We start from the raw sequence: 21,800 nt of genomic DNA on the forward strand, positions 1-21,800 counted from the left end.
AATCCCTCACAAATTGTTGCATAAACTCACAAACCTCGGACTCTCCACCTCACTCTGTTCATGGATTATGGATTTCCTGACCAGCAGACCTCAGAAACTCAAGATGGGGAACCTGACATCTGACACCATAACCATGAACACAGGCACACCGCAGGAATGTGTGCTCAGTCCGACACTCTTCACTCTCTGCACCCAGGACTGTGTCCCCACTCACTCCTCCAACACCCTCATAAAGTTTTCCGATGACACTACGGTGGTAGGCCTTATCAGAGACAACAACGAGACCCAGTACAGGGAGGAGGTCAAACACCTGACAGAGTGGTGTGCAGACAATGACCTGGTCCTCAATATAGACTTCAGGAATACCAGGAGAGTCTGACACCTGCTACTACACATCAGCGGAGAAGAGATGGAGAGGGTGGACTCAATCAGGTTCTTTGGCACCCACATCACCAAGGATCTGATATGGACATTACACACCCACAACCTTGTGAAAAAAGCCCAGCAGAGGATGTTCTTCCTGAGGAAGCTGAAGCAGGCTGGTCTGGCTCCACAGCTGCTCAGGTACTTCTACAGATGCACTATCGAGAGCATTCTCTGCCAAGGCTGCACAGTGTGGTAAAGCAGCTGCATGACAGAAAAGATCTGTCCCGGGTAGTGAAGACAGCACAGAAGATTGTAGGAGCTGAGCTCCCGGAATTGGAATCTGTGTATGTTGAGCGCTTGCAGAGGACAGCACTGGCTATCTGCAAGGAAAAGAGCCACCTGGGGTCTTCCTTTGTTGGCTTCTCTGCCATCGGGGAAGAGGTACCACACTACAGACTAATAGGCTAAGGAACAGCTTTTTCCCCAGAGCTGTAGCCTCCATTGCCCCACCCCGTCCCCCTCCAACAAACACAAACATTCAATAATGGATATCAACATGTGCAATAAATAATAGTCTGTTTACATATCTAATACTATCCTATCTCACAAAGCATTAAGCACTTTAATCATTTTTATTAAGCACATTTTCTTTTTTTTTTCTTTTTTTTTTTTCTTTTTTTGGTATTTAAAGAAGGTATTGCCATCCTGTGAAGTTGTTCATTGTTATTTAAAGCCGCTGTTGTTGTCTTTTGTGTATAGCTGTTTGGAAGGTGTCACCAGAATTTCATTTCAGAAATGCAATGATAATAAACATCTATTCCATTCTAATCATTTGTGGATTGGATTTAAGCAAGCCATCTTGTTTCTTTTGAGACATGAGAGCAATGTAGTAGAAAAGTGCATGAATCAAATCAAATCAATTTTATTTATATAGCGCCAAATCACAACAAACAGTTGCCCCAAGGCGCTTTATATTGTAAGGCAAGGCCATACAATAATTACGGAAAAACCCCAACGGTCAAAACGACCCCCTGTGAGCAAGCACTTAGCAACAGTGGGAAGGAAAAACTCCCTTTTAACAGGAAGAAACCTCCAGCAGAACCAGGCTCAGGGAGGGGCAGTCTTCTGCTGGGACTGGTTGGGGCTGAGGGAGAGAACCAGGAAAAAGACATGCTGTGGAGGGGAGCAGAGATCAATCACTAATGATTAAATGCAGAGTGGTGCATACAGAGTAGTCTGAGAGCGAAGCGCTCTATTGGGGTGATATGGTACTATGAGTTCCCTAAGATAAGATGGGACCTGATTATTCAAAACCTTATAAGTAAGAAGAATTTTAAATTCTATTCTAGAATTAACAGGAAGCCAATGAAGAGAGGCCAATATGGGTGAGATATGCTCTCTCCTTCTAGTCCCTGTCAGTACTCTAGCTGCAGCATTTTGAATTAACTGAAGGCTTTTCAGGGATCTTTTAGGACAACCTGATAATAATGAATTACAATAGTCCAGCCTAGAGGAAATAAATGCATGAATTAGTTTTTCAGCATCACTCTGAGACAAGACCTTTCTAATTTTAGAGATATTGCGCAAATGCGCATGAACAATGTCTGCTTTTAATTGTGCACCAGCATACAGTGCATCCAGAAAGTATTCACAGTGCTTCGCTTTTTCCACATTTTTTATGTTACAGCCTTGATCCAAAATGGATGAAATTCTTCTTTTTTTTTCCCCCTCAAAATTCCACACACAATACCCCAAAATGACAATGTGAAAAGGTTTTTATGAAAAGCTAAGAAATTATATGTACATAAGTATTCACACCCTTTGCCATGAAGGTCAAAAAAGAGTTCAGGTGCATCGTGTTTCCACTGATCATCCTTGAGATGTGTCTTCAGCTTAATTGGAGTCCACCTGGGGTAAATTCAGTTGATTGGACATGATTTGGAAAGACACACACCTGTCTACATATAAAAGATGTACATAAAAAAGATGTGACATAGATATTTTTCACAGAGAACAAAGCTATGCCCCCTGTGCGTGTGTTATAATCTAAGCTGTTCTGTTCTTTAAAAACTGTTCACAAGACTAGAAACAATGGCCATGCAAATCATTTGTAGGACTTTTAACTTCAAACATTCTTTGTGCAAGTCCTTCAAACTGAATGCACAAGCTACACCCCCTTCATCAGCTACAGGGGCAGTTCACCCTTGGGTGCAGTGCAAAGAACCAGGAACCACCTGGAATAGAAGCTTAAAAAAAGGCACAAAAAAAGTGTAAAATTTTCTTGCAAAAACTGTCAGACTATGTCCACAGTGAAGTCACCATTCTGATCTGCTGTGGCAAATATGTCAAGGTGTGAGCTCATCAACAAGAAGAGCAAACAGAGATGACTCAGTGCTAATCTGTCCTTTGGTGGAAAAACATTCTAAATCTTCAGCTTAATGCAAAGTTTGTCAGTTGCTCCTGTGACATATGTATTTAGTGTTAACAAGTAGATGTTTTTATGTCTGCCAAGGATGTAATAACATCATCTGCATTTATTTATTTGTTGGTCTGTTAGCAGGCTTACATCAGAACCACTGCATGGATTTTGATTTAATTTTTAGATTTTAGATATTAGGCCATGGACGATTCAGTTAAATTTGGGATGTGATCTGGATTGTGGATCAAGATTTCACTTTATATAGGCTTTGAAAGATTACGTCAAAACTACTTCACAGATACGTTTACAGCACAGATAGATATTAAGGCATGGAAGACTCCACTGAATTTTGGAGGTGATCCGGATCCAGATTGGCGGATGTCAGAAATCTCGGTTTGCTCTTGTTTTGTTTTTCTTTGATTGTTCACTTGGCCCTCTTCAGAGATCAGAACCTGAACAGTGTCTCAGGCAACTTTGCGATTCTCTCTGGTTGGTTTTTCAGTGACTTGGGAATTTCCTGGAACAAAGCATTGGTTTGGGGTGAAATTTTGGCATTATCGGTTACACAGTCTGTGCAGTGAGGTGTTATTTAGCACATAATAACAGTTACTTGCCCGATGGTTAGATAAAGTTTATGCATGCAGGGTAGCACAGAACCACACATTTCCATACCAGCACAACACATGGCCACAATAGCGTGCTGCAGATACACGGCTGATATTTACACTGAGGAACAGGGCTGAATAGGTCAATATAGCACATACACATCAGAAAGTTCACTGAACACTCCAGCCCAGTCGGTGTGAATCAAATGTCCGGAATACCTATTAGCTACATCTGTGAACAAATAGGTTAAAAGCCACAATGTTGACAAGTCATGTAGAGTTTATTTGCATAATAATGTAACATTATGATTATTAATGTGGATAGATGACTGTGGGCTGTAGGTCAGGACATCTGTTGGAGGACACAGTCTCCTTTTATAAGCTTCAGAATTTTGGTTTTGTGGCTGGCACTGACCTCTTTGTGTTTAGATTCTTCTAGTGATCAAAAGCCTCAAACTAGAGGTTGGCCCAAAAGAGACCCACTGAATGCCTCCCAGACCCAACATGCAAATGCCAATTCAAACATGTTTTAAACAATTTTATACTGGATATTATTTTTCAACATCAAACTGGTGTTTATCTAATCAGATTTAAAATATTGACTGGTTTTAAACAAGTACACACAAAACTGTTTGCATATCCTGAGGTGGGCTTCATAGATAATTGGCAAAGCTTCTGGGGAAAACCTGGTCTTGTTAGGAGAGACGGCATCCATCCCACTTTGGATGGAGCAGCTCTCATTTCTAGAAATCTGGCCAATTTTCTTAAATCCTCCAAACCGTGACTATCCAGGGTTGGGACCAGGAAGCAGAGTTGTAGTCTTACACACCTCTCTGCAGCTTCTCTCCCCCTGCCATCCCCTCATTACCCCATCCCCGTAGAGACGGTGCCTGCTCCCAGACTACCAATAACCAGCAAAAATCTATTTAAGCATAAAAATTCAAAAAGAAAAAATAATATAGCACCTTCAACTGCACCACAGACTAAAACAGTTAAATGTGGTCTATTAAACATTAGGTCTCTCTCTTCTAAGTCCCTGTTGGTAAATGATATAATAATTGATCAACATATTGATTTATTCTGCCTTACAGAAACCTGGTTACAGCAGGATGAATATGTTAGTTTAAATGAGTCAACACCCCCGAGTCACACTGACTGTCAGAATGCTCGTAGCACGGGCCGAGGCGGAGGATTAGCAGCAATCTTCCATTCCAGCTTATTAATTAATCAAAAACCCAGACAGAGCTTTAATTCATTTGAAAGCTTGACTCTTAGTCTTGTCCATCCAAATTGGAAGTCCCAAAAACCAGTTTTATTTGTTATTATCTATCGTCCACCTGGTCGTTACTGTGAGTTTCTCTGTGAATTTTCAGACCTTTTGTCTGACTTAGTGCTTAGCTCAGATAAGATAATTATAGTGGGCGATTTTAACATCCACACAGATGCTGAGAATGACAGCCTCAACACTGCATTTAATCTATTATTAGACTCTATTGGCTTTGCTCAAAAAGTAAATGAGTCCACCCACCACTTTAATCATATCTTAGATCTTGTTCTGACTTATGGTATGGAAATAGAAGACTTAACAGTATTCCCTGAAAACTCCCTTCTGTCTGATCATTTCTTAATAACATTTACATTTACTCTGATGGACTACCCAGCAGTGGGGAATAAGTTTCATTACACTAGAAGTCTTTCAGAAAGCGCTGTAACTAGGTTTAAGGATATAATTCCTTCTTTATGTTCTCTAATGCCATATACCAACACAGTGCAGAGTAGCTACCTAAACTCTGTAAGTGAGATAGAGTATCTCGTCAATAGTTTTACATCCTCATTGAAGACAACTTTGGATGCTGTAGCTCCTCTGAAAAAGAGAGCTTTAAATCAGAAGTGCCTGACTCCGTGGTATAACTCACAAACTCGTAGCTTAAAGCAGATAACCCGTAAGTTGGAGAGGAAATGGCGTCTCACTAATTTAGAAGATCTTCACTTAGCCTGGAAAAAGAGTCTGTTGCTCTATAAAAAAGCCCTCCGTAAAGCTAGGACATCTTTCTACTCATCACTAATTGAAGAAAATAAGAACAACCCCAGGTTTCTTTTCAGCACTGTAGCCAGGCTGACAAAGAGTCAGAGCTCTATTGAGCTGAGTATTCCATTAACTTTGACTTCATGACTTTCTTTGCTAACAAAATTTTAACTATTAGAGAAAAAATTACTCATAACCATCCCAAAGACGTATCGTTATCTTTGGCTGCTTTCAGTGATGCCGGTATTTGGTTAGACTCTTTCTCTCCGATTGTTCTGTCTGAGTTATTTTCATTAGTTACTTCATCCAAACCATCAACATGTTTATTAGACCCCATTCCTACCAGGCTGCTCAAGGAAGCCCTACCATTATTTAATGCTTCGATCTTAAATATGATCAATCTATCTTTGTTAGTTGGCTATGTACCACAGGCTTTTAAGGTGGCAGTAATTAAACCATTACTTAAAAAGCCATCACTTGACCCAGCTATCTTAGCTAATTATAGGCCAATCTCCAACCTTCCTTTTCTCTCAAAAATTCTTGAAAGGGTAGTTGTAAAACAGCTAACTGATCATCTGCAGAGGAATGGTCTATTTGAAGAGTTTTAGTCAGGTTTTAGAATTCATCATAGTACAGAAACAGCATTAGTGAAGGTTACAAATGATCTTCTTATGGCCTCGGACAGTGGACTCATCTCTGTGCTTGTTCTGTTAGACCTCAGTGCTGCTTTTGATACTGTTGACCATAAAATTTTATTACAGAGATTAGAGCATGCCATAGGTATTAAAGGCACTGCGCTGCGGTGGTTTGAATCATATTTGTCTAATAGATTACAATTTGTTCATGGAAATGGGGAATCTTCTTCACAGACTAAAGTTAATTATGGAGTTCCACAAGGTTCTGTGCTAGGACCAATTTTATTCACTTTATACATGCTTCCCTTAGGCAGTATTATTAGACGGTATTGCTTAAATTTTCATTGTTACGCAGATGATACCCAGCTTTATCTATCCATGAAGCCAGAGGACACACACCAATTAGCTAAACTGCAGGATTGTCTTACAGACATAAAGACATGGATGACCTCTAATTTCCTGCTTTTAAACTCAGATAAAACTGAAGTTATTGTACTTGGCCCCACAAATCTTAGAAACATGGTGTCTAACCAGATCCTTACTCTGGATGGCATTACCCTGAGCTCTAGTAATACTGTGAGAAATCTTGGAGTCATTTTTGATCAGGATATGTCATTCAAAGTGCATATTAAACAAATATGTAGGACTGCTTTTTTGCATTTACGCAATATCTCTAAAATCAGAAAGGTCTTGTCTCAGAGTGATGCTGAAAAACTAATTCATGCATTTATTTCCTCTAGGCTGGACTATTGTAATTCATTATTATCAGGTTGTCCTAAAAGTTCCCTAAAAAGCCTTCAGTTAATTCAAAATGCTGCAGCTAGAGTACTGACGGGGACTAGAAGGAGAGAGCATATCTCACCCATATTGGCCTCTCTTCATTGGCTTCCTGTTAATTCTAGAATAGAATTTAAAATTCTTCTTCTTACTTATAAGGTTTTGAATAATCAGGTCCCATCTTATCTTAGGGACCTCGTAGTACCATATCACCCCAATAGAGCGCTTCGCTCTCAGACTGCAGGCTTACTTGTAGTTCCTAGGGTTTGTAAGAGTAGAATGGGAGGCAGAGCCTTCAGCTTTCAGGCTCCTCTCCTGTGGAACCAGCTCCCAATTCAGATCAGGGAGACAGACACCCTCTCTACTTTTAAGATTAGGCTTAAAACTTTCCTTTTTGCTAAAGCTTATAGTTAGGGCTGGATCAGGTGACCCTGAACCATCCCTTAGTTATGCTGCTATAGACGTAGACTGCTGGGGGGTTCCCATGATGCATTGTTTCTTTCTCTTTTTGCTCTGTATGCACCACTCTGCATTTAATCATTAGTGATCGATCTCTGCTCCCCTCCACAGCATGTCTTTTTCCTGGTTCTCTCCCTCAGCCCCAACCAGTCCCAGCAGAAGACTGCCCCTCCCTGAGCCTGGTTCTGCTGGAGGTTTCTTCCTGTTAAAAGGGAGTTTTTCCTTCCCACTGTAGCCAAGTGCTTGCTCACAGGGGGTCGTTTTGACCGTTGGGGTTTTACATAATTATTGTATGGCCTGCCTTACAATATAAAGCGCCTTGGGGCAACTGTTTGTTGTGATTTGGCACTATATAAAAAAATTGATTGATTGATATCCTCTGGATGAATTTAAGATAAACTGGTTTGGACTAACCACTGATCTTAGGTAATGACTAAATGTCTTTGGTACTTTATTTCTCTGGAGGATTCTTGGGTAAAGCTGGAATGATTTGGGTCAAATGAACATCTAATAAGTGAGATTTAGCTGAGGCAGAGTATTTGCATTGCGAGAGAGCATCAGCTATGACATTTTGACCGTGTGTGTGTGTGTGTGTGTGTGTGTGTGTGTGTGTGTGTGTGTGTGTGTGTGTGTGTGTGTGTGTGTGCAGGGGTGGTGCCCAAGTGGTTAATGCGCTTGGTTTCAGTTCAGAAGGCTCCGGGTTCAAATCCCACCCCTGCCACATTTCTCCATGTAATGTGGAGTTGCGTCAGGAAGGGCATCCGGCGTAAAACCTGTGCCAGTTCAACATGCAGATCCACCTTGGATTTGCCGTGGTGACCCCGAGTGCAAATAAAGGAGCAGCCAAAGGGACTTACTATATATATATATATATATATATAAACCAGGGAGAGCTAACATTGCCGTTTGCCATACTTATCTATTTTGGGTCAAAAATGAACACTGTGAAAACGGAAGGTTGATAGGACAAATATTTTTGGAGAAATGAGCAATTTTAGCTAACCAGTAAACAATGGATGTTGTGTTGCAGTGTACCATTGGAGTTCGGGGTTTTGAGTTATTAAATGATGTTATTGTGGTTTATGTTAGTTTAACAGTGTTGTTGGTGTTATTGATTCATTGTGACTTTGTAGCTCAATTGGTTCAGTCAGTTTAGATGAGTCTCATATTGCTATTACCATGAGTTGGGCTTGAGCGGGACAATCCACCTGCTGCTGCCTGTTTGTCAGGATGCTGATTCAGTAACAGATGGCCAAGAAACTTTAATCTGAGAGAGTTTGGAGGAGGAGACTGTCAGTTCAGTGAACACACCAATGTGACACTCTCTGTTATGTGATCATTATTTTTTAGTTATTTGTTAAGTAATTGTGTATGTTGGTAGTGTAGTACTTATTATGGCTGTGGTCTCTGTGTTTGTACTGTGACACGTCCTGTGCACTGAGCACATGACTTACGAGGTCTACTAGAAAAGTATCCTACCTTTTTCTTTTTTTCAAAAACTATATGTATTTGAATTACGTGCGATTACATCAGCCAACCTTGAACCCTCGTGTGCATGCGTGAGTTTTTTCACGCATGTCGGTTGCGTCATTCGCCTGTGGGCAGGCTTTGAGTGAGGAGTGCTCCACCCCTCTCGTCGGATTTCTTTTGTATGGGAACTTCCTGAGAGACTGACGCTTTGCTTGATCAAAATTTTTTCAGAACCTGTGAGGCACATCGAAGTGGACACCATTCGAGAAATTCAGCTGGTTTTCGGTGAAAATTTTAACGGCTGATGAGAGATTATGGAGTGTTACTGTCACTTTAAGGACTTCCCACGGAGTGGGACGTCGCGCAGTGCTCCCAGGCACCGTCGTCAGCCTGTTTCGAACTGAAAACCTCCAAATTTAAGCCTCTGTTGACCCAGGACGTCGTGAGAGAACAGAGAACTTTCAGAAGAGGTCGGGATCAGCAGTTTATCCTGACATTCCACTGTTAAAGGAGACTTTGTAATGAAAGACGTGCGGACGGATTGGTGTATTGGCAGGCAGCCGGCGCGGCGCGCCGCCACAGGAAAAACACCTCCGTTGGAAGCCTTAAGGACAAGTTGGAACATGTCCAGCTGTTAAACAATTTCTCAGATACTCACTCAGCTGAAAGCCATCAAAAGCCGCCTGGTTTTTACAGATGGTTATCAACACGGAGGTGTTTTTCCTGTGGCGGCGTATATGTATGTACAGACATGTGTTCATGTCTGTACATACATATAAGCATTTTATGCAAGTGTGCCCCCCAACATGCTACATGTGGGGGGGGGCAAAACACACATAAGCCACGTATGTTTTGGGGGGGTGCTACACGTGCACATGTGGGAGACACATGCACCACATTTGTATTGCTTTTTGCAACACCACACTCGTGGGGGCACTTAGACAAATTTCACATCCAGCTCAAAAATGATTGCTCACTGTTTTCGTGCTGACAGCGCGAATGGCTACACATTTTCTAAGTGTCAGGCGAGTGGTGTTGGATGTTCGTGTGTGTCACCTGGAATTTGGCCGATACCTGCTGCGAGAGGGATCAAATGGGCTCTCACAGGGCACTGTCTATCTTTCAGCCGCTGGTGTGTGCGAATAGTTGTACCAACTCGTATACAAGGCGTTATTGGCAGCTCTGATTTTTCACGAATGGCATGCAATTCCTCCTTCATGCACTAGTTGGCTTAAATCGTGTTATGTGTGAAGGGACCCTAACACGTGGTTTCAGATAACTTGCGGTCTGATTTTGTGGATCCCAACTCGCGCAAGTTAACAGGGCTCACCTGTGTATATGTGTATACATACAATATATCTGTACTAACATCCAGCAAGTGGGTTTGTCAGTGAGGCTTCTGTGGGATAATGCTGGGCCTTCCCTTTGGGTCCATTTACATGCAGACAGCTGCCTAAAAACATATCCCCATAGGGTACACAAAAACATTTGTTTTTGCCTGAATTTTCTGAGGTTGGCCTACCAACCTATTTCCGGCTTTGGGTCTTTTGTAACCAGCTGTGTATTCAGAGAATAAATAAAACATCAAATGCAGCTAAATGCATCTAAATAAGATTGGATAACCAGAAACAACATAGTAAGAAATGCATACCCTGAAACACATCTGCATCCCGCTGATTTTACTTCTCGTGTGTTTGCACACAGCAGCCATGTACAGTATTGTTCTGCTGTCTGTCACTGCTCCATTTTCACACACCTTTGTATACAAAGTTGTTGTCCCCTTCAATACATCCAAGTTCTACATTACAGTAAACATCTGATACCAGTCGTCACATCTACACTCAACAAAAATATAAACGCAACACTTTTGGTTTTGCTCCCATTTTGTATGAGATGAACTCAAAGATCTAAAACTTTTTCCACATACACAATATCACCATTTCCCTCAAATATTGTTCACAAACCAGTCTAAATCTGTGATAGTGAGCACTTCTCCTTTGCTGAGATAATCCATCCCACCTCACAGGTGTGCCATACCAAGATCCTGATTAGACACCATGATTAGTGCACAGGTGTGCCTTAGACTGCCCACAATAAAAGGCCACTCTGAAAGGTGCAGTTTTGTTTTATTGGGGGGGGATACCAGTCAGTATCTGGTGTGACCACCATTTGCCTCATGCAGTGCAACACATCTCCTTCGCATCATCCGTGAAGAGAACACCTCACCAACGTGCCAAACGGCAGCGAATGTGAGCATTTGCCCACTCAAATCGGTTACGACGACGAACTGGAGTCAGGTCGAGACCCCGATGAGGACGGCGAGCATGCAGATGAGCTTCCCTGAGACGGTTTCTGACAGTTTGTGCAGAAATTCTTTGGTTATGCAAACCGATTGTTCCAGCAACTGTCCGAGTGGCTGGTCTCAGACAATCTTGGAGGTGAACATGCTGGATGTGGAGGTCCTGGGCTGGTGTGGTTACACGTGGTCTGCGGTTGTGAGGCTGGTTGGATGTAGTGCCAAATTCTCTGAAACGCCTTTGGAGACGGCTTATGGTAGAGAAATGAACATTCAATACACGAGCAACAGCTCTGGTTGACATTCCTGCTGTCAGCATGCCAATTGCACGCTCCCTCAAATCTTGCGACATCTGTGGCATTGTGCTGTGTGATAAAACTGCATCTTTCAGAGTGGCCTTTTATTGTGGACAGTCTAAGGCACACTTGTGCACTAATCATGGTGTCTAATCAGCATCTTGATATGGCACACCTGTGAGGTGGGATGGATTATCTCAGCAAAGGAGAAGTGCTCACTATCACAGATTTAGACTGGTTTGTGAACAATATTTGAGAGAAATGGTGATATTGTATATGTGGAAAAAGTTTTAGATCTTTGAGTTCATCGCATACAAAATGGGAGCAAAACCAAAAGTGTTGCGTTTATATTTTTGTTGAGTATATTTTGCTTGACTGTTTCATTTGTCCATCCACAGTCAATAAGTAGGTAACATCGTGACCACAAACAGCTATGTTTCAAGTCTCCTGTTCATGGCGCAGCTTTCCCGTTGAGATCATGAGCACAGAGGTTTGCCATCGTCACCTCCTGTGGCTTTCCCTCCAACTCTTCATGGTCACACTTCTCCAAAATTGGATAAACTTATGCGGCTTTCTCCTTGAGACTCACTGGCTCCCAGAGTAGTTTTCTCCGCCTCTGCATTGTCACCAATCCTGTTTGTGATATTCATGGACAAGCTATCGAGGCGTAGTTGGGGGGAGGAGGGTCTTCAGTTTGGTGGGGTCAGGGTCTCATTACTGCTTTTTGCAGATGATGTGGTCCTGTTGGCTTCATCAGCCTGTGACCGCCAACACTTACTGGGTCAGTTTGCAGCCGAGTGTGAAGCAGCTGAGAAACTGATGGATTGCCTACTCTGGGTTAGGGAATGAGGTCTTGCCCCAAGTAAAGGGGTTCAAGAACCTTGGGGTCTTGTTCACGAGTGAGCAGACAATGGAGCGTGAGATTGGCTGGAAAATCGGTGCAGCAGAGCATTTGCTTTCGCTCTGCTCTACTGTTGTGACGAAAAGGGAACTGAGCCGAAAAGTGAAGCTCTCGATCTACTGGTCGATTTTCGTTCCTACTCTCACCTATGGTCATGTGGGTTGGGTCATGACCAAAAGAACTAGATTGCGGGTACAAGTGGCCAGGATAGGATTCCGTAGGAGGGTGGCTGATGTTTCCCTTAGAGATAGGGTGAGAAGCTCAGTCATCCGTGAGTAGCTCGTAGTAGAGCCGCTGTTCCTTCACTTTGAAATTATCCAGCTGAGGTAGCTCGGGCATCTGGTAAGGATGCCCCCTGGGCGCCTCCCTGGGGAGGTGTTCCAGGCACATCCATCTGTGAGGAGACTCCGGTGAAGACCCAGGCTTAGTAGAAAGATTATGTCTCCACACTGGCCCGGGAACGTCTTGGGATTCCCCAGTCAGAGGCGGTTAATGTGGCCTGGGAAAGGGAAGTTTAGGGTCCCATGCTGGAGCTGTTGCCCCCGCGACCCGATCCCTGATAAGCACTTGAAGATGAGTGAGTGAGAAATTTCATGTCTCCTTTTTTATTATTATTAATTGTATCACATTCAAACATTGGCTGTAGTGTTGAACCATTAATTGTGGTAATTAATTGATCAATCTTAAGAATTACTAGCGGCTCAAATGCAAGATGTTGTTTATAGCTTTACAAACTATGTGACATTTGTACTTTGTGTGTAAAATCTTCAGTGAAATTGTAATGTGCATTTTCCCCCTGAAACACACAAACCTGAAAACGGTGTAACCCGAACCTTATTAAACTTTAGAATAAAATCTGGAGCTGATGCATCCATTCTGAGTGTAAACATGCTCCAACCTAACAAAGATGTGTCATTACATTTGTTGAAACCCTTCTCTCCTGAAATTTTCTACAGCTTGAAACAACTATTAGTGACAGATGACTTTAACAGACTTTCAACAGTTGTCAAGGCAACCAGTGGAAAATGGGCACTTGAGTTATATACACACAAGCATTTTCATGTATAAACCATGTGACAGCCTGTTCTAGGGTTTATCATGGCTATTTGACTAATCGCCACCCCCCAAAAAAAGAAAACCACTGAATCTAAGTGATAAGATAGGGTGGGATGTCAGGGAGGTGACCAGCGTTCATACTAACAGTGTGATCTGGTTTCAGTGTTGATTAACTGAAGCTCTGTGCAGCACTAACAAAGGCCCCGTCTGACTGAAACCGTAGAAAGACACAACCACTAGCTGCTCCTTTGAGCCTGTAGTGTCTCAGAGATTATCTCAACACAAGACACCTTTCAAATAAGTTAGTTAGTCGTGTGTCTGAGGAACACCGTCAGATGTATGCTCACTTAATTTGCTTATCCATTTTGAAACTGCTTGGCTTCAACCTATCCACATGTGGGTTTAAGGGAAATGGACAATGACGAAATGTCTCAGTAATTTGGTTTAGAACTTATGGGCTATATTGAGCACCGGAGTTGACTCTTTTGTTTTTCATCGTTTTAGGAGAGCTGGATGCCTTCCTTAAAGATGGCGAGCGTCGGATCCACAGCCGTCAGCAGCTGCCGGTGGGCACGACATGGGGACCGTTTGAGGGCAAGATTGAGATGAACACTGACAGCACTGCATTGGTATGTTATGAATTTTTACTTTGTACTGTACATCTGCTTTATTATTCAACTTTTTTTTTGCTGTAAATGCCATAAGCTGTGGCCTTTTTTGGTCAACTAGATTTCTTACTCATGCATGTGTGCAACCTCACTTCTAGCCCTATGTGTGTATCTCATCTGTGTCATTCCTCATTAATGTGAAATAGCCCTGATTATAGGAGAGTATCATAGCTTACAGCGTCAGAATACCATAGGTTATGTGTGCAGACCCTACCCAATGGGTAGAAAAGCCCTCATGCCAGCTTGCTGGATATGTTGTTTGTTTCCTGGGCTTACTTATGGTTGAGGTTAAAGCTAGGGTTTGTTTTTGGGCTTGATTTTAAATGGCCACCCAGTCAAAGCTTCACATCCAAGTCTAAACACAGCACAGAACAGAAAACAAATGGTCTAGCCAGTGCATCTGCCAGCATCTGTCCTATATCACCTCTTTAACTGTGCATCATACACACTTGTGTTCCTGTGTGTATGTTGGTGTTGCTCCCTTATGGACACTCACTCTATTTCGTTTATCACATTGTCATGACAGCATAATCACACTTCCAGGAATTAGGACACTGTTGAAGGTCAACACCCACATTTGTTTAGATTATTCCAGAAAACAACTTAGCAGGTAGCTAAGTGGTATGAAGACTTGGGATACCAATATGTAGACCTTGGTTCAATTCTGGGTCCTACTTTGTCCATGGACAAAGACAGACATGCATTTGCCTGCATTGCCCTAGTCCAGCCTACTCTAAATTGGTGCCCATCTTGGCTGGAAAAGTGCATGTTACCTACACTGGGCTGGCATCCCATCCAGGGGGAGTCGTGGAATCTGGGAATCAGCACCAGGGCCACCTCCTTTCTGAACCTAAGACATTCTTCTTTAAAATTTCTCACATTCAAGTGTCTTTGGATTCATTAACACTGTATTAAACCTCAAACTTTTACACCTGTTTTAACCTACTGTTTCAAGGTCCAAGGTCACATTGCCATCTTCAAAAGAAGATTCCATTTCAAAATGCTCTTGTCTGAACACTCTTGGATGTCATGTTCTTAACACAAAAAAAAAAAGAAACAACATAAATAAATTGGTGACATTCAAAGTAATTAAGATCACATTAAGTTAAGAATTTGGCATAAATATTAGTTGCCAAGTTCATTTAGCTCAACTTTGTTCATTTGAGTGTTACCTTTTTATGTTTGTTCAGCACTTTTTTTCAGCGTATTCATAGTTTTGATAACGAATCTGCAATTAGTGATTATGTTCAGTATAATTGTTGTATCGACTTCTTACTCACAAAATGTATAATCTGCATTTAATTTTTATGTGATTGACAGGGTTATTTTTGAAATTCATGCACTTGCATGTTTCTTAGAGGAATTCACATTTCCAAATATTCCCAGGATCATTTAAAGATGTAGTGGAATTATTTTAGTTGGTAAAAAATCTTCTCTTAAGGTGCCATGGAAACATAATTACTAGAAAAACCTAGATATGAATACCATATTAGTGTTGATTCCCTTGACATTTGAACCCATTTAGGTGAATCTTCTGGTATCCAACAGGCCTTTGAAGTGGATCCATTTTCACCATTTAATCTGCATATTTTATGACAAAACACTTTAATTGGTTGATTTTTTTTTTTTTTTTTTTTTTTTTAACTCAGTCTAGGCATCAACTGAATGAAGTCACAATCCGTTATTTTTGATGTTACTTTGTTCTGATTTCGGAGATCCCAGCTTGCTTATGTTGACTCAGTGTTTTGTCCTCCATGGGATTCATTAGGATTAATTAAGATATTCCTATTAAATTTCTAACCAATCTTGCATTCATCCTGTTCCAAAAGGTAAGGGAATCTCCATGAGGGTTTTTGGACTCAGAGGCCCTCCGTTCTCTGAGATTTCTTAAATGTATAACTTTATTAAATCATTTTTTGGGAGCTGTTTTCTGAAATCCTCTCGTGGTTTTGAAGTCATCAGTAGCTTTAAATATCTCAGGCGGTATTATAGCCATGAAATATGGCTTCTCTCCGGGTAAAGCCAGTCACTCTCAGGCAGAAAAATGATTTGACAGAGCAACACCTCCGGTTGCTTTCCAAAGTCCACACGATCTCTGCATGTGTTTCCCTGAAAGGCTTCCAAAACCAACACGGAACTGGCCTTCAATTGACCTTCAGGCATACCAACAAATGTCATCCTTTCAAGTGTTTGTTTTCAGTAGATAATAACTTCAAATTCATCAGAATGCAGTAGATACAGAAAGTGATTTTCTTTCTTGCTTTCAGATCCTCCTCAGCTGTGCTTTTTTAAGGGACCAGGTGCTTGACATCACCTGTAATAGGCTCTGTGTGTGTGTGTGTGTGTGGGGGGGGGGGGGGGGGGGTCAAATACACCAAACCTTCCTTGCAATTAAAAGCGGCGGTAGAAAGTCTGACACATTGCCTTTAAGGTTTCCATGTGTCTTTGCTGCTTGCCCTCCTCTTCCAAGCTTCATCTCTCAACTGGCTGTTAGCAGCTTCTCACCATCTCTCATTAAAGACCAGGTCGACCTAACTGGCATGTTTCTGTTTTATTGAGACTCCTTTTAGGGTTGAGTGAAACTTTTCTTTGTTTCTTAGACCTTAAATGAGCCACAAACTACAAGTGGATTCCTGCATTTGTATGCATGACAGGGGAGCCATTTCTTTACAGTAGCATCCACATTTCTTTTTTTATATTTATTTTAGTCATTGAGCTGTTGCCTGGTTTAAACATGCTGCCGCTGGCTAATACTGGGCTGAATTTATCTCTGTTATTTTAGTGGGAGGCTGCAGGAGTCGTGCACATCTTCAAAGACTGATACATCAAGACAGGATGGAATCCTGATGCCTCACCCAGATGGAGAGAAAGAGGCGAGAGAGGGAAAAGAAAAAAAAAAAAATATATATATATATATATGATAGAACAATATAAAAAATGTGGCTAGTTTTGATGCATGTCAGAGCAGGGTCAAAAGGTGACATAAAGCATTTGAGGTAGAAATAAAGGCTCATTGCTTCACAGGTCTCTGGCTCGCCTCGGAGGCCCTCTCCGTCATTCTTATGAAGTATGACCTGCACAGACTATTAAATCTCCTTTTAGTCTCCAAGATTTTGAAACTTATAAAGGTGAATGAATTACCTGAAGGCAGCCGGCTGTGTGGCAGAGTGACACCTCTCTCATGCTTGAAACACATGAACTGCTAAGTGAAATATCAATATGCCCTCTCTGAAATCAGAGAGATTTTATGCCTTCATCCACACACATCATTTTAAGAGATGACTATTTAGAGGTCAAAGTATTTTTGTAGCACCTCTCACAGAGTGCAGACATTTATTTCTTGCTCTTTTGCATCATACCCAGTGATAGACATAAGGTGCACTAACTGTACATTTACACAAATGTTCCAGAACATCACACACTTCCATGATGGTAAATGGCATTAAGGGTAGGACTTAATTTTGACACTTACCTCTTGGATGAGAGTGCAGGAGCACCAAAACACAGATTCAGAGCTGGATCCGACCCTGTTTCCACCTCTGGCTACACCTCCTTCAACTCCATTGTTTTGCTGTTTTCCTTAAAGGATTTTGGGGTAGTTAGTAGCAGAAATAGAATATAGCTTTCATAACATCTGTTCATTAGTCTAACAAAACAATCTGGGGTTTTTTTTTTCGTGAGCTTAGAATAAGACCTTTATATCTACGTCGACATAGTCCCCCTCATGGATGCCACCATGTTTCAGCGCCATGTTTATACATTGGCCCATAAGGAACATAGGTACTCTGCCTTTCCTCATTTTGCAGCATGGCCACAAGATTTAAAAAACATCAACAAAGAGGAATCAATGGTTTCTCACACTGGTTGCTCTTGCATGCTAACAAGTATGAGAACCCTCATTTTTGTGAAATAGAGGATCACACATATTGATCATAACAAGAGAAGACACAGGAGCATGAATCCCCATCACCAAAGAAGCAACAACGTCAAGGTAAACAAAATCATGACCGGTGATGGCATAATGCAATCTGCAGCCTCACCACTAGATGACACGAAATCCTACATACTGTAGCTTTATAGTCTAAGTAAACCACCACACCAGGACTGCTCTGAAATCAAGGAGCATGTCTTGCTGAAAATGTTGCCAATGCTCTTGTTTCTTTTAGTTTTGTGATCTTAAATAAATGCATTTTATTCTACCAGCCTTCGCTGTTAGCATCTGCAAGCATTTTGGCAGCAAATTCTCAAAACCAGTTGTCTATGATGCAGATGTGATAACTTTTGAAAAAAAAAAAGTAATACTGAAGGACTGTTGGAGGGGGTATTCTCACCCACCACCCCCATAAAATATTTGAAAAAAACTCGCATGACATTTTGTTATTTTAGAGCTCCTGAAGGCAGTACATTTACATCTGGGCCTTCCCTCATTCGACAATGAGTGCTGCCCTCATTGTCGAACTGATGATGATTAATAGTAAAATAGTAAATGTACCATTTGAAACAACTTCTATTTTATTAAGTTTTTACAACAACATAGCAGTACCATATGATTACAGGTAAACTTGGTAATAATCACATTGGTTGGCCGGAGGGATAAAAGTTAAACAACTTTAAATTTTATGAATGCATTTTCTTAGTTACCAGCTTGCACATTTTTATGGTTTCTTGTGGAAGGTCAGTGCTACTTTAACAAATTCAAATAATTCATATTAGTCTTTCTGTGCGTTAAGGGTCGACGTTTACAGTGAAGGAACGTAAGCACCCATTAATCAGGTTCAGCAACACACACACACACACATATATATATATATATATATATATATATATATATATATATATATATATATATATATATATATATATATATATAATCCAACAAGACAGCAGAGGGGTGCTGGATCTGGTCTTGCTGCATGTGCTGCAGTGTAACAACCGAAGTGGGTTTGGTGTTTTGGTGGACGACAGGCCTCAGTGGATGAACAGAGTGACAGATGATGATGAGAAAGAAGGACTGGAGCATTTTTCCACACAAGCCTAGAATGCAATGAATAAAACTTGAAAAGAAAAGGAGAGAGGGAGCGAGAAAGTGAGTGAGAGAAAGACTTGAAAAAACACAGGGGAAAAGCATAACAGGAAATCTGGGCATCTGCAGGACAGAGATAGGGTCACATCTCAAGCGTTTATCAAAGAGGAAAGCAGATTTCACAGCTGATGGGTCGGCCGTGGCAGGTCTGTACAGCCCAGGGGTTTGGCTTGGCGTGGAGGACTAGAGTTATAGTTATTGCTTTTTGCAGACCTGTTAGCACATTCACATTGCACTGTACAGCACAGCTCGCGCCTCTCTTTACCCACTGCATCAGCCCCTCTTTTTCATTCTTGCAGACTTGCTGAACTAGTTCTTACATTGAACATTTTGCTGCTTTCACTTTTGACAAAACATCACGGTGATACGGTTCTGTCAACTGTCTCGGAATGGTTGACACATTTTCAGAGAGATGTGGATCCAGGTGTGATCTCAGTTTCAATTTATTTTCATTTATATTGCGCCACATCACAACAAGGTTGCCTCAAGGCGATTCACACAAGTAAGGTCTAACCTTACCAACCCCCAGAGCAACAGTAGTAAGGAAAAAGTCCCTCCGAGGAAGAAAGCTCAAGCAGACCAGACTCAAAGGGGCGACCCTCTGCTTGGGCCATGCTGCAGACACAAATTACAAAACAGTTCACACAACAAACATACAGGAATGTTTCTGTGTAGGCTCTCAGTTGTCCAGGTGGTTTCCATAGTAGAGAAGCTTTAATCTTCGACTGGACTGGGTTGCTTGACGTGAGGACGTTTTGCTTCAAATCACAGAAGCTTCCTCAGCTAAAATTCTTGCTCTGGTAGTCTGACTTCTGTCTTGACTCTTGTAGAGAAGAATAAACCAGAAGCCAACAAAAGCTGGAGTTTTTTAACATAACCAGGTTGGGTTAAAAAACGCCAGCTTTTGTTGGCTTCTGGTTTATTCTTCTCTACAAAAGTCAAGACAGAAGTCAGACTACCAGAGTAAGAATTTTAGCTGAGGAAGCATTTGAAGCGAAACGTCCTCACGTCAAGCAACCCAGTCCAGTCGAAGATTCAAGCTTCTCTACTATAAACATACAGGAAATGTTGCCGGTGTACAGGACGGTTTCCAGAACAGATACCACACCTACCTCTGGATGTAGCCGCATCTCAAACAGAGAGAAAAGAAAAATAACAGAATCAGGCATCAGAAAGACAAATACAGTATAATTTGTCAGCATTAAGCAACAAGGAAAACAGAAGAAATACTAAGGTGATTGCCAGCCACAAGCCCCAAGCTTCACTAAAAGACCCAGACTTTAGATGAAGTTGAGGCCACAGCCCACTCTGTTTCCTAATAAAATGAATTAAGAGGAAAAAGCAATGAAACATACTATGCCAGTATGCTAGCCATATGAAAGGGAAAATAAGTGCGTCTTAAGTCTGGACTTGAAAATCTCTAAGGAATCTGACTGTTTTATTGACGCAGGGAGATCATTCCACAGAACAGGGGTATGATAAGAGAAAGCTCTGTGACCTGCAGAGTTTTCACTCACCCTAGGGACACTAAGTAGTCCTGCACCTTGAGAATGCAAAGCCCGGGCCGGTACGTAGGGTTTAATTAGGTCAGCTGCGTATGGAGGTGCCAGTCCGTGAATAGTTTTATAGGCTAGTAGCAGAACTTTAAAATCTGATCTCACTGAGACAGGAAGCCAGTGAAGGGATGCCAAAATGTGTATAATGTGGTCAAATGTTTTTGCTTCGTGTCAAAACACTGGCAGCACCATTTTGAACCAATTGGAGACCCCTAATGCTGGACTGCGGTAAATCAGAAAATAGAATATTGCAGTAGTCCAATCTAGAAGAGACAAACGCATGAATCAGGGTCTCAGCATCAGCCATAGACTGGATAGGATGAATCTTCGCTATATTTTGCAGGTGGAAGAAAGCACTCCTGGTGATATCTCTAATGTGGAGGTCAACGGACAACGTAGGATCGAAAATTACCCCAACGTTCCTCACTTTGCCAGTGTGATGTATGACACACGAGCCTAGGCTAAGTGTTAACTGGTCAAATTGATGCTGATGTCTCATTGCACCAAGAACCATAATTTCAGTCTTATCAGAGTTTAAAAGTAGGAAGTTGTTAGACATCCAGCTTCTCACTGATGCAAGGCAATCTTCTAAGGATTTTATGTGGATGAGATTACCAGCAGTTATCGGCATGTATAACTGACTGTCATCACCACAGCTGTGAAAGGTAACCCCAAAATGCCGGAATATGCCCAAGTGGTGCTATATAAAGGGAGAAAAACAGGGGGTTTAAGATGGACCCCTGTGGAACCCCAAATTTCATGTCACTAAGGTTAGAGGTAGCGTTATTGTACAAAACAGTGAGAACAACTGGTCAGGTATGACGTTTTTTATTTGTACTTTGTGGTTTGTTGCCTTTTATGTCCCCTTGTGTACAGCACTTTGTTTCAGCTGCAGCTGTTTTTTAAAGTGCTTTATAAATAAAGTTGATTTGATTTGAAGATTAGATTTCTTAAGTAATGGTTTAATCACTGCAGATTTGAAATATTTCGGAACAGATCCAGAAGTTAATGAGAGATTAATAATTTCCAGGACAGTCGGCCCAAAAGTGGGCCACAGGTACTTAAACAGTTTTGTTGGTATAGGATCAAATAAGCAGTTTGTGCTTTTTGTAGACTTTACAAGTTTTGTCAGCACGCCTAGTGAGATACTATGAAATTCTGTAAATCTAGGTAATGCTTCAGTAATG

The 21,800-nt window shown here is 41.5% G+C and overlaps 1 protein-coding gene across 1 annotated transcript in view; it reads left to right on the forward strand.

Moving 5' to 3' along the window:
* The window catches only part of zfpm2a (zinc finger protein, FOG family member 2a), a 441,796-nt gene that overhangs the window by 227,937 nt on the left and 192,059 nt on the right, over positions 1-21,800 (forward strand). The window contains 1 exon segment of the mRNA XM_034173808.1: positions 13,811-13,935. Within this exon segment, the coding sequence (XP_034029699.1) occupies positions 13,811-13,935 (125 nt within the window).

The sequence above is a fragment of the Thalassophryne amazonica genome, chromosome 7 (assembly GCF_902500255.1).
Source record: "Thalassophryne amazonica chromosome 7, fThaAma1.1, whole genome shotgun sequence".
In the NCBI taxonomy this organism is placed as follows: Eukaryota; Metazoa; Chordata; class Actinopteri; order Batrachoidiformes; family Batrachoididae; genus Thalassophryne; species Thalassophryne amazonica.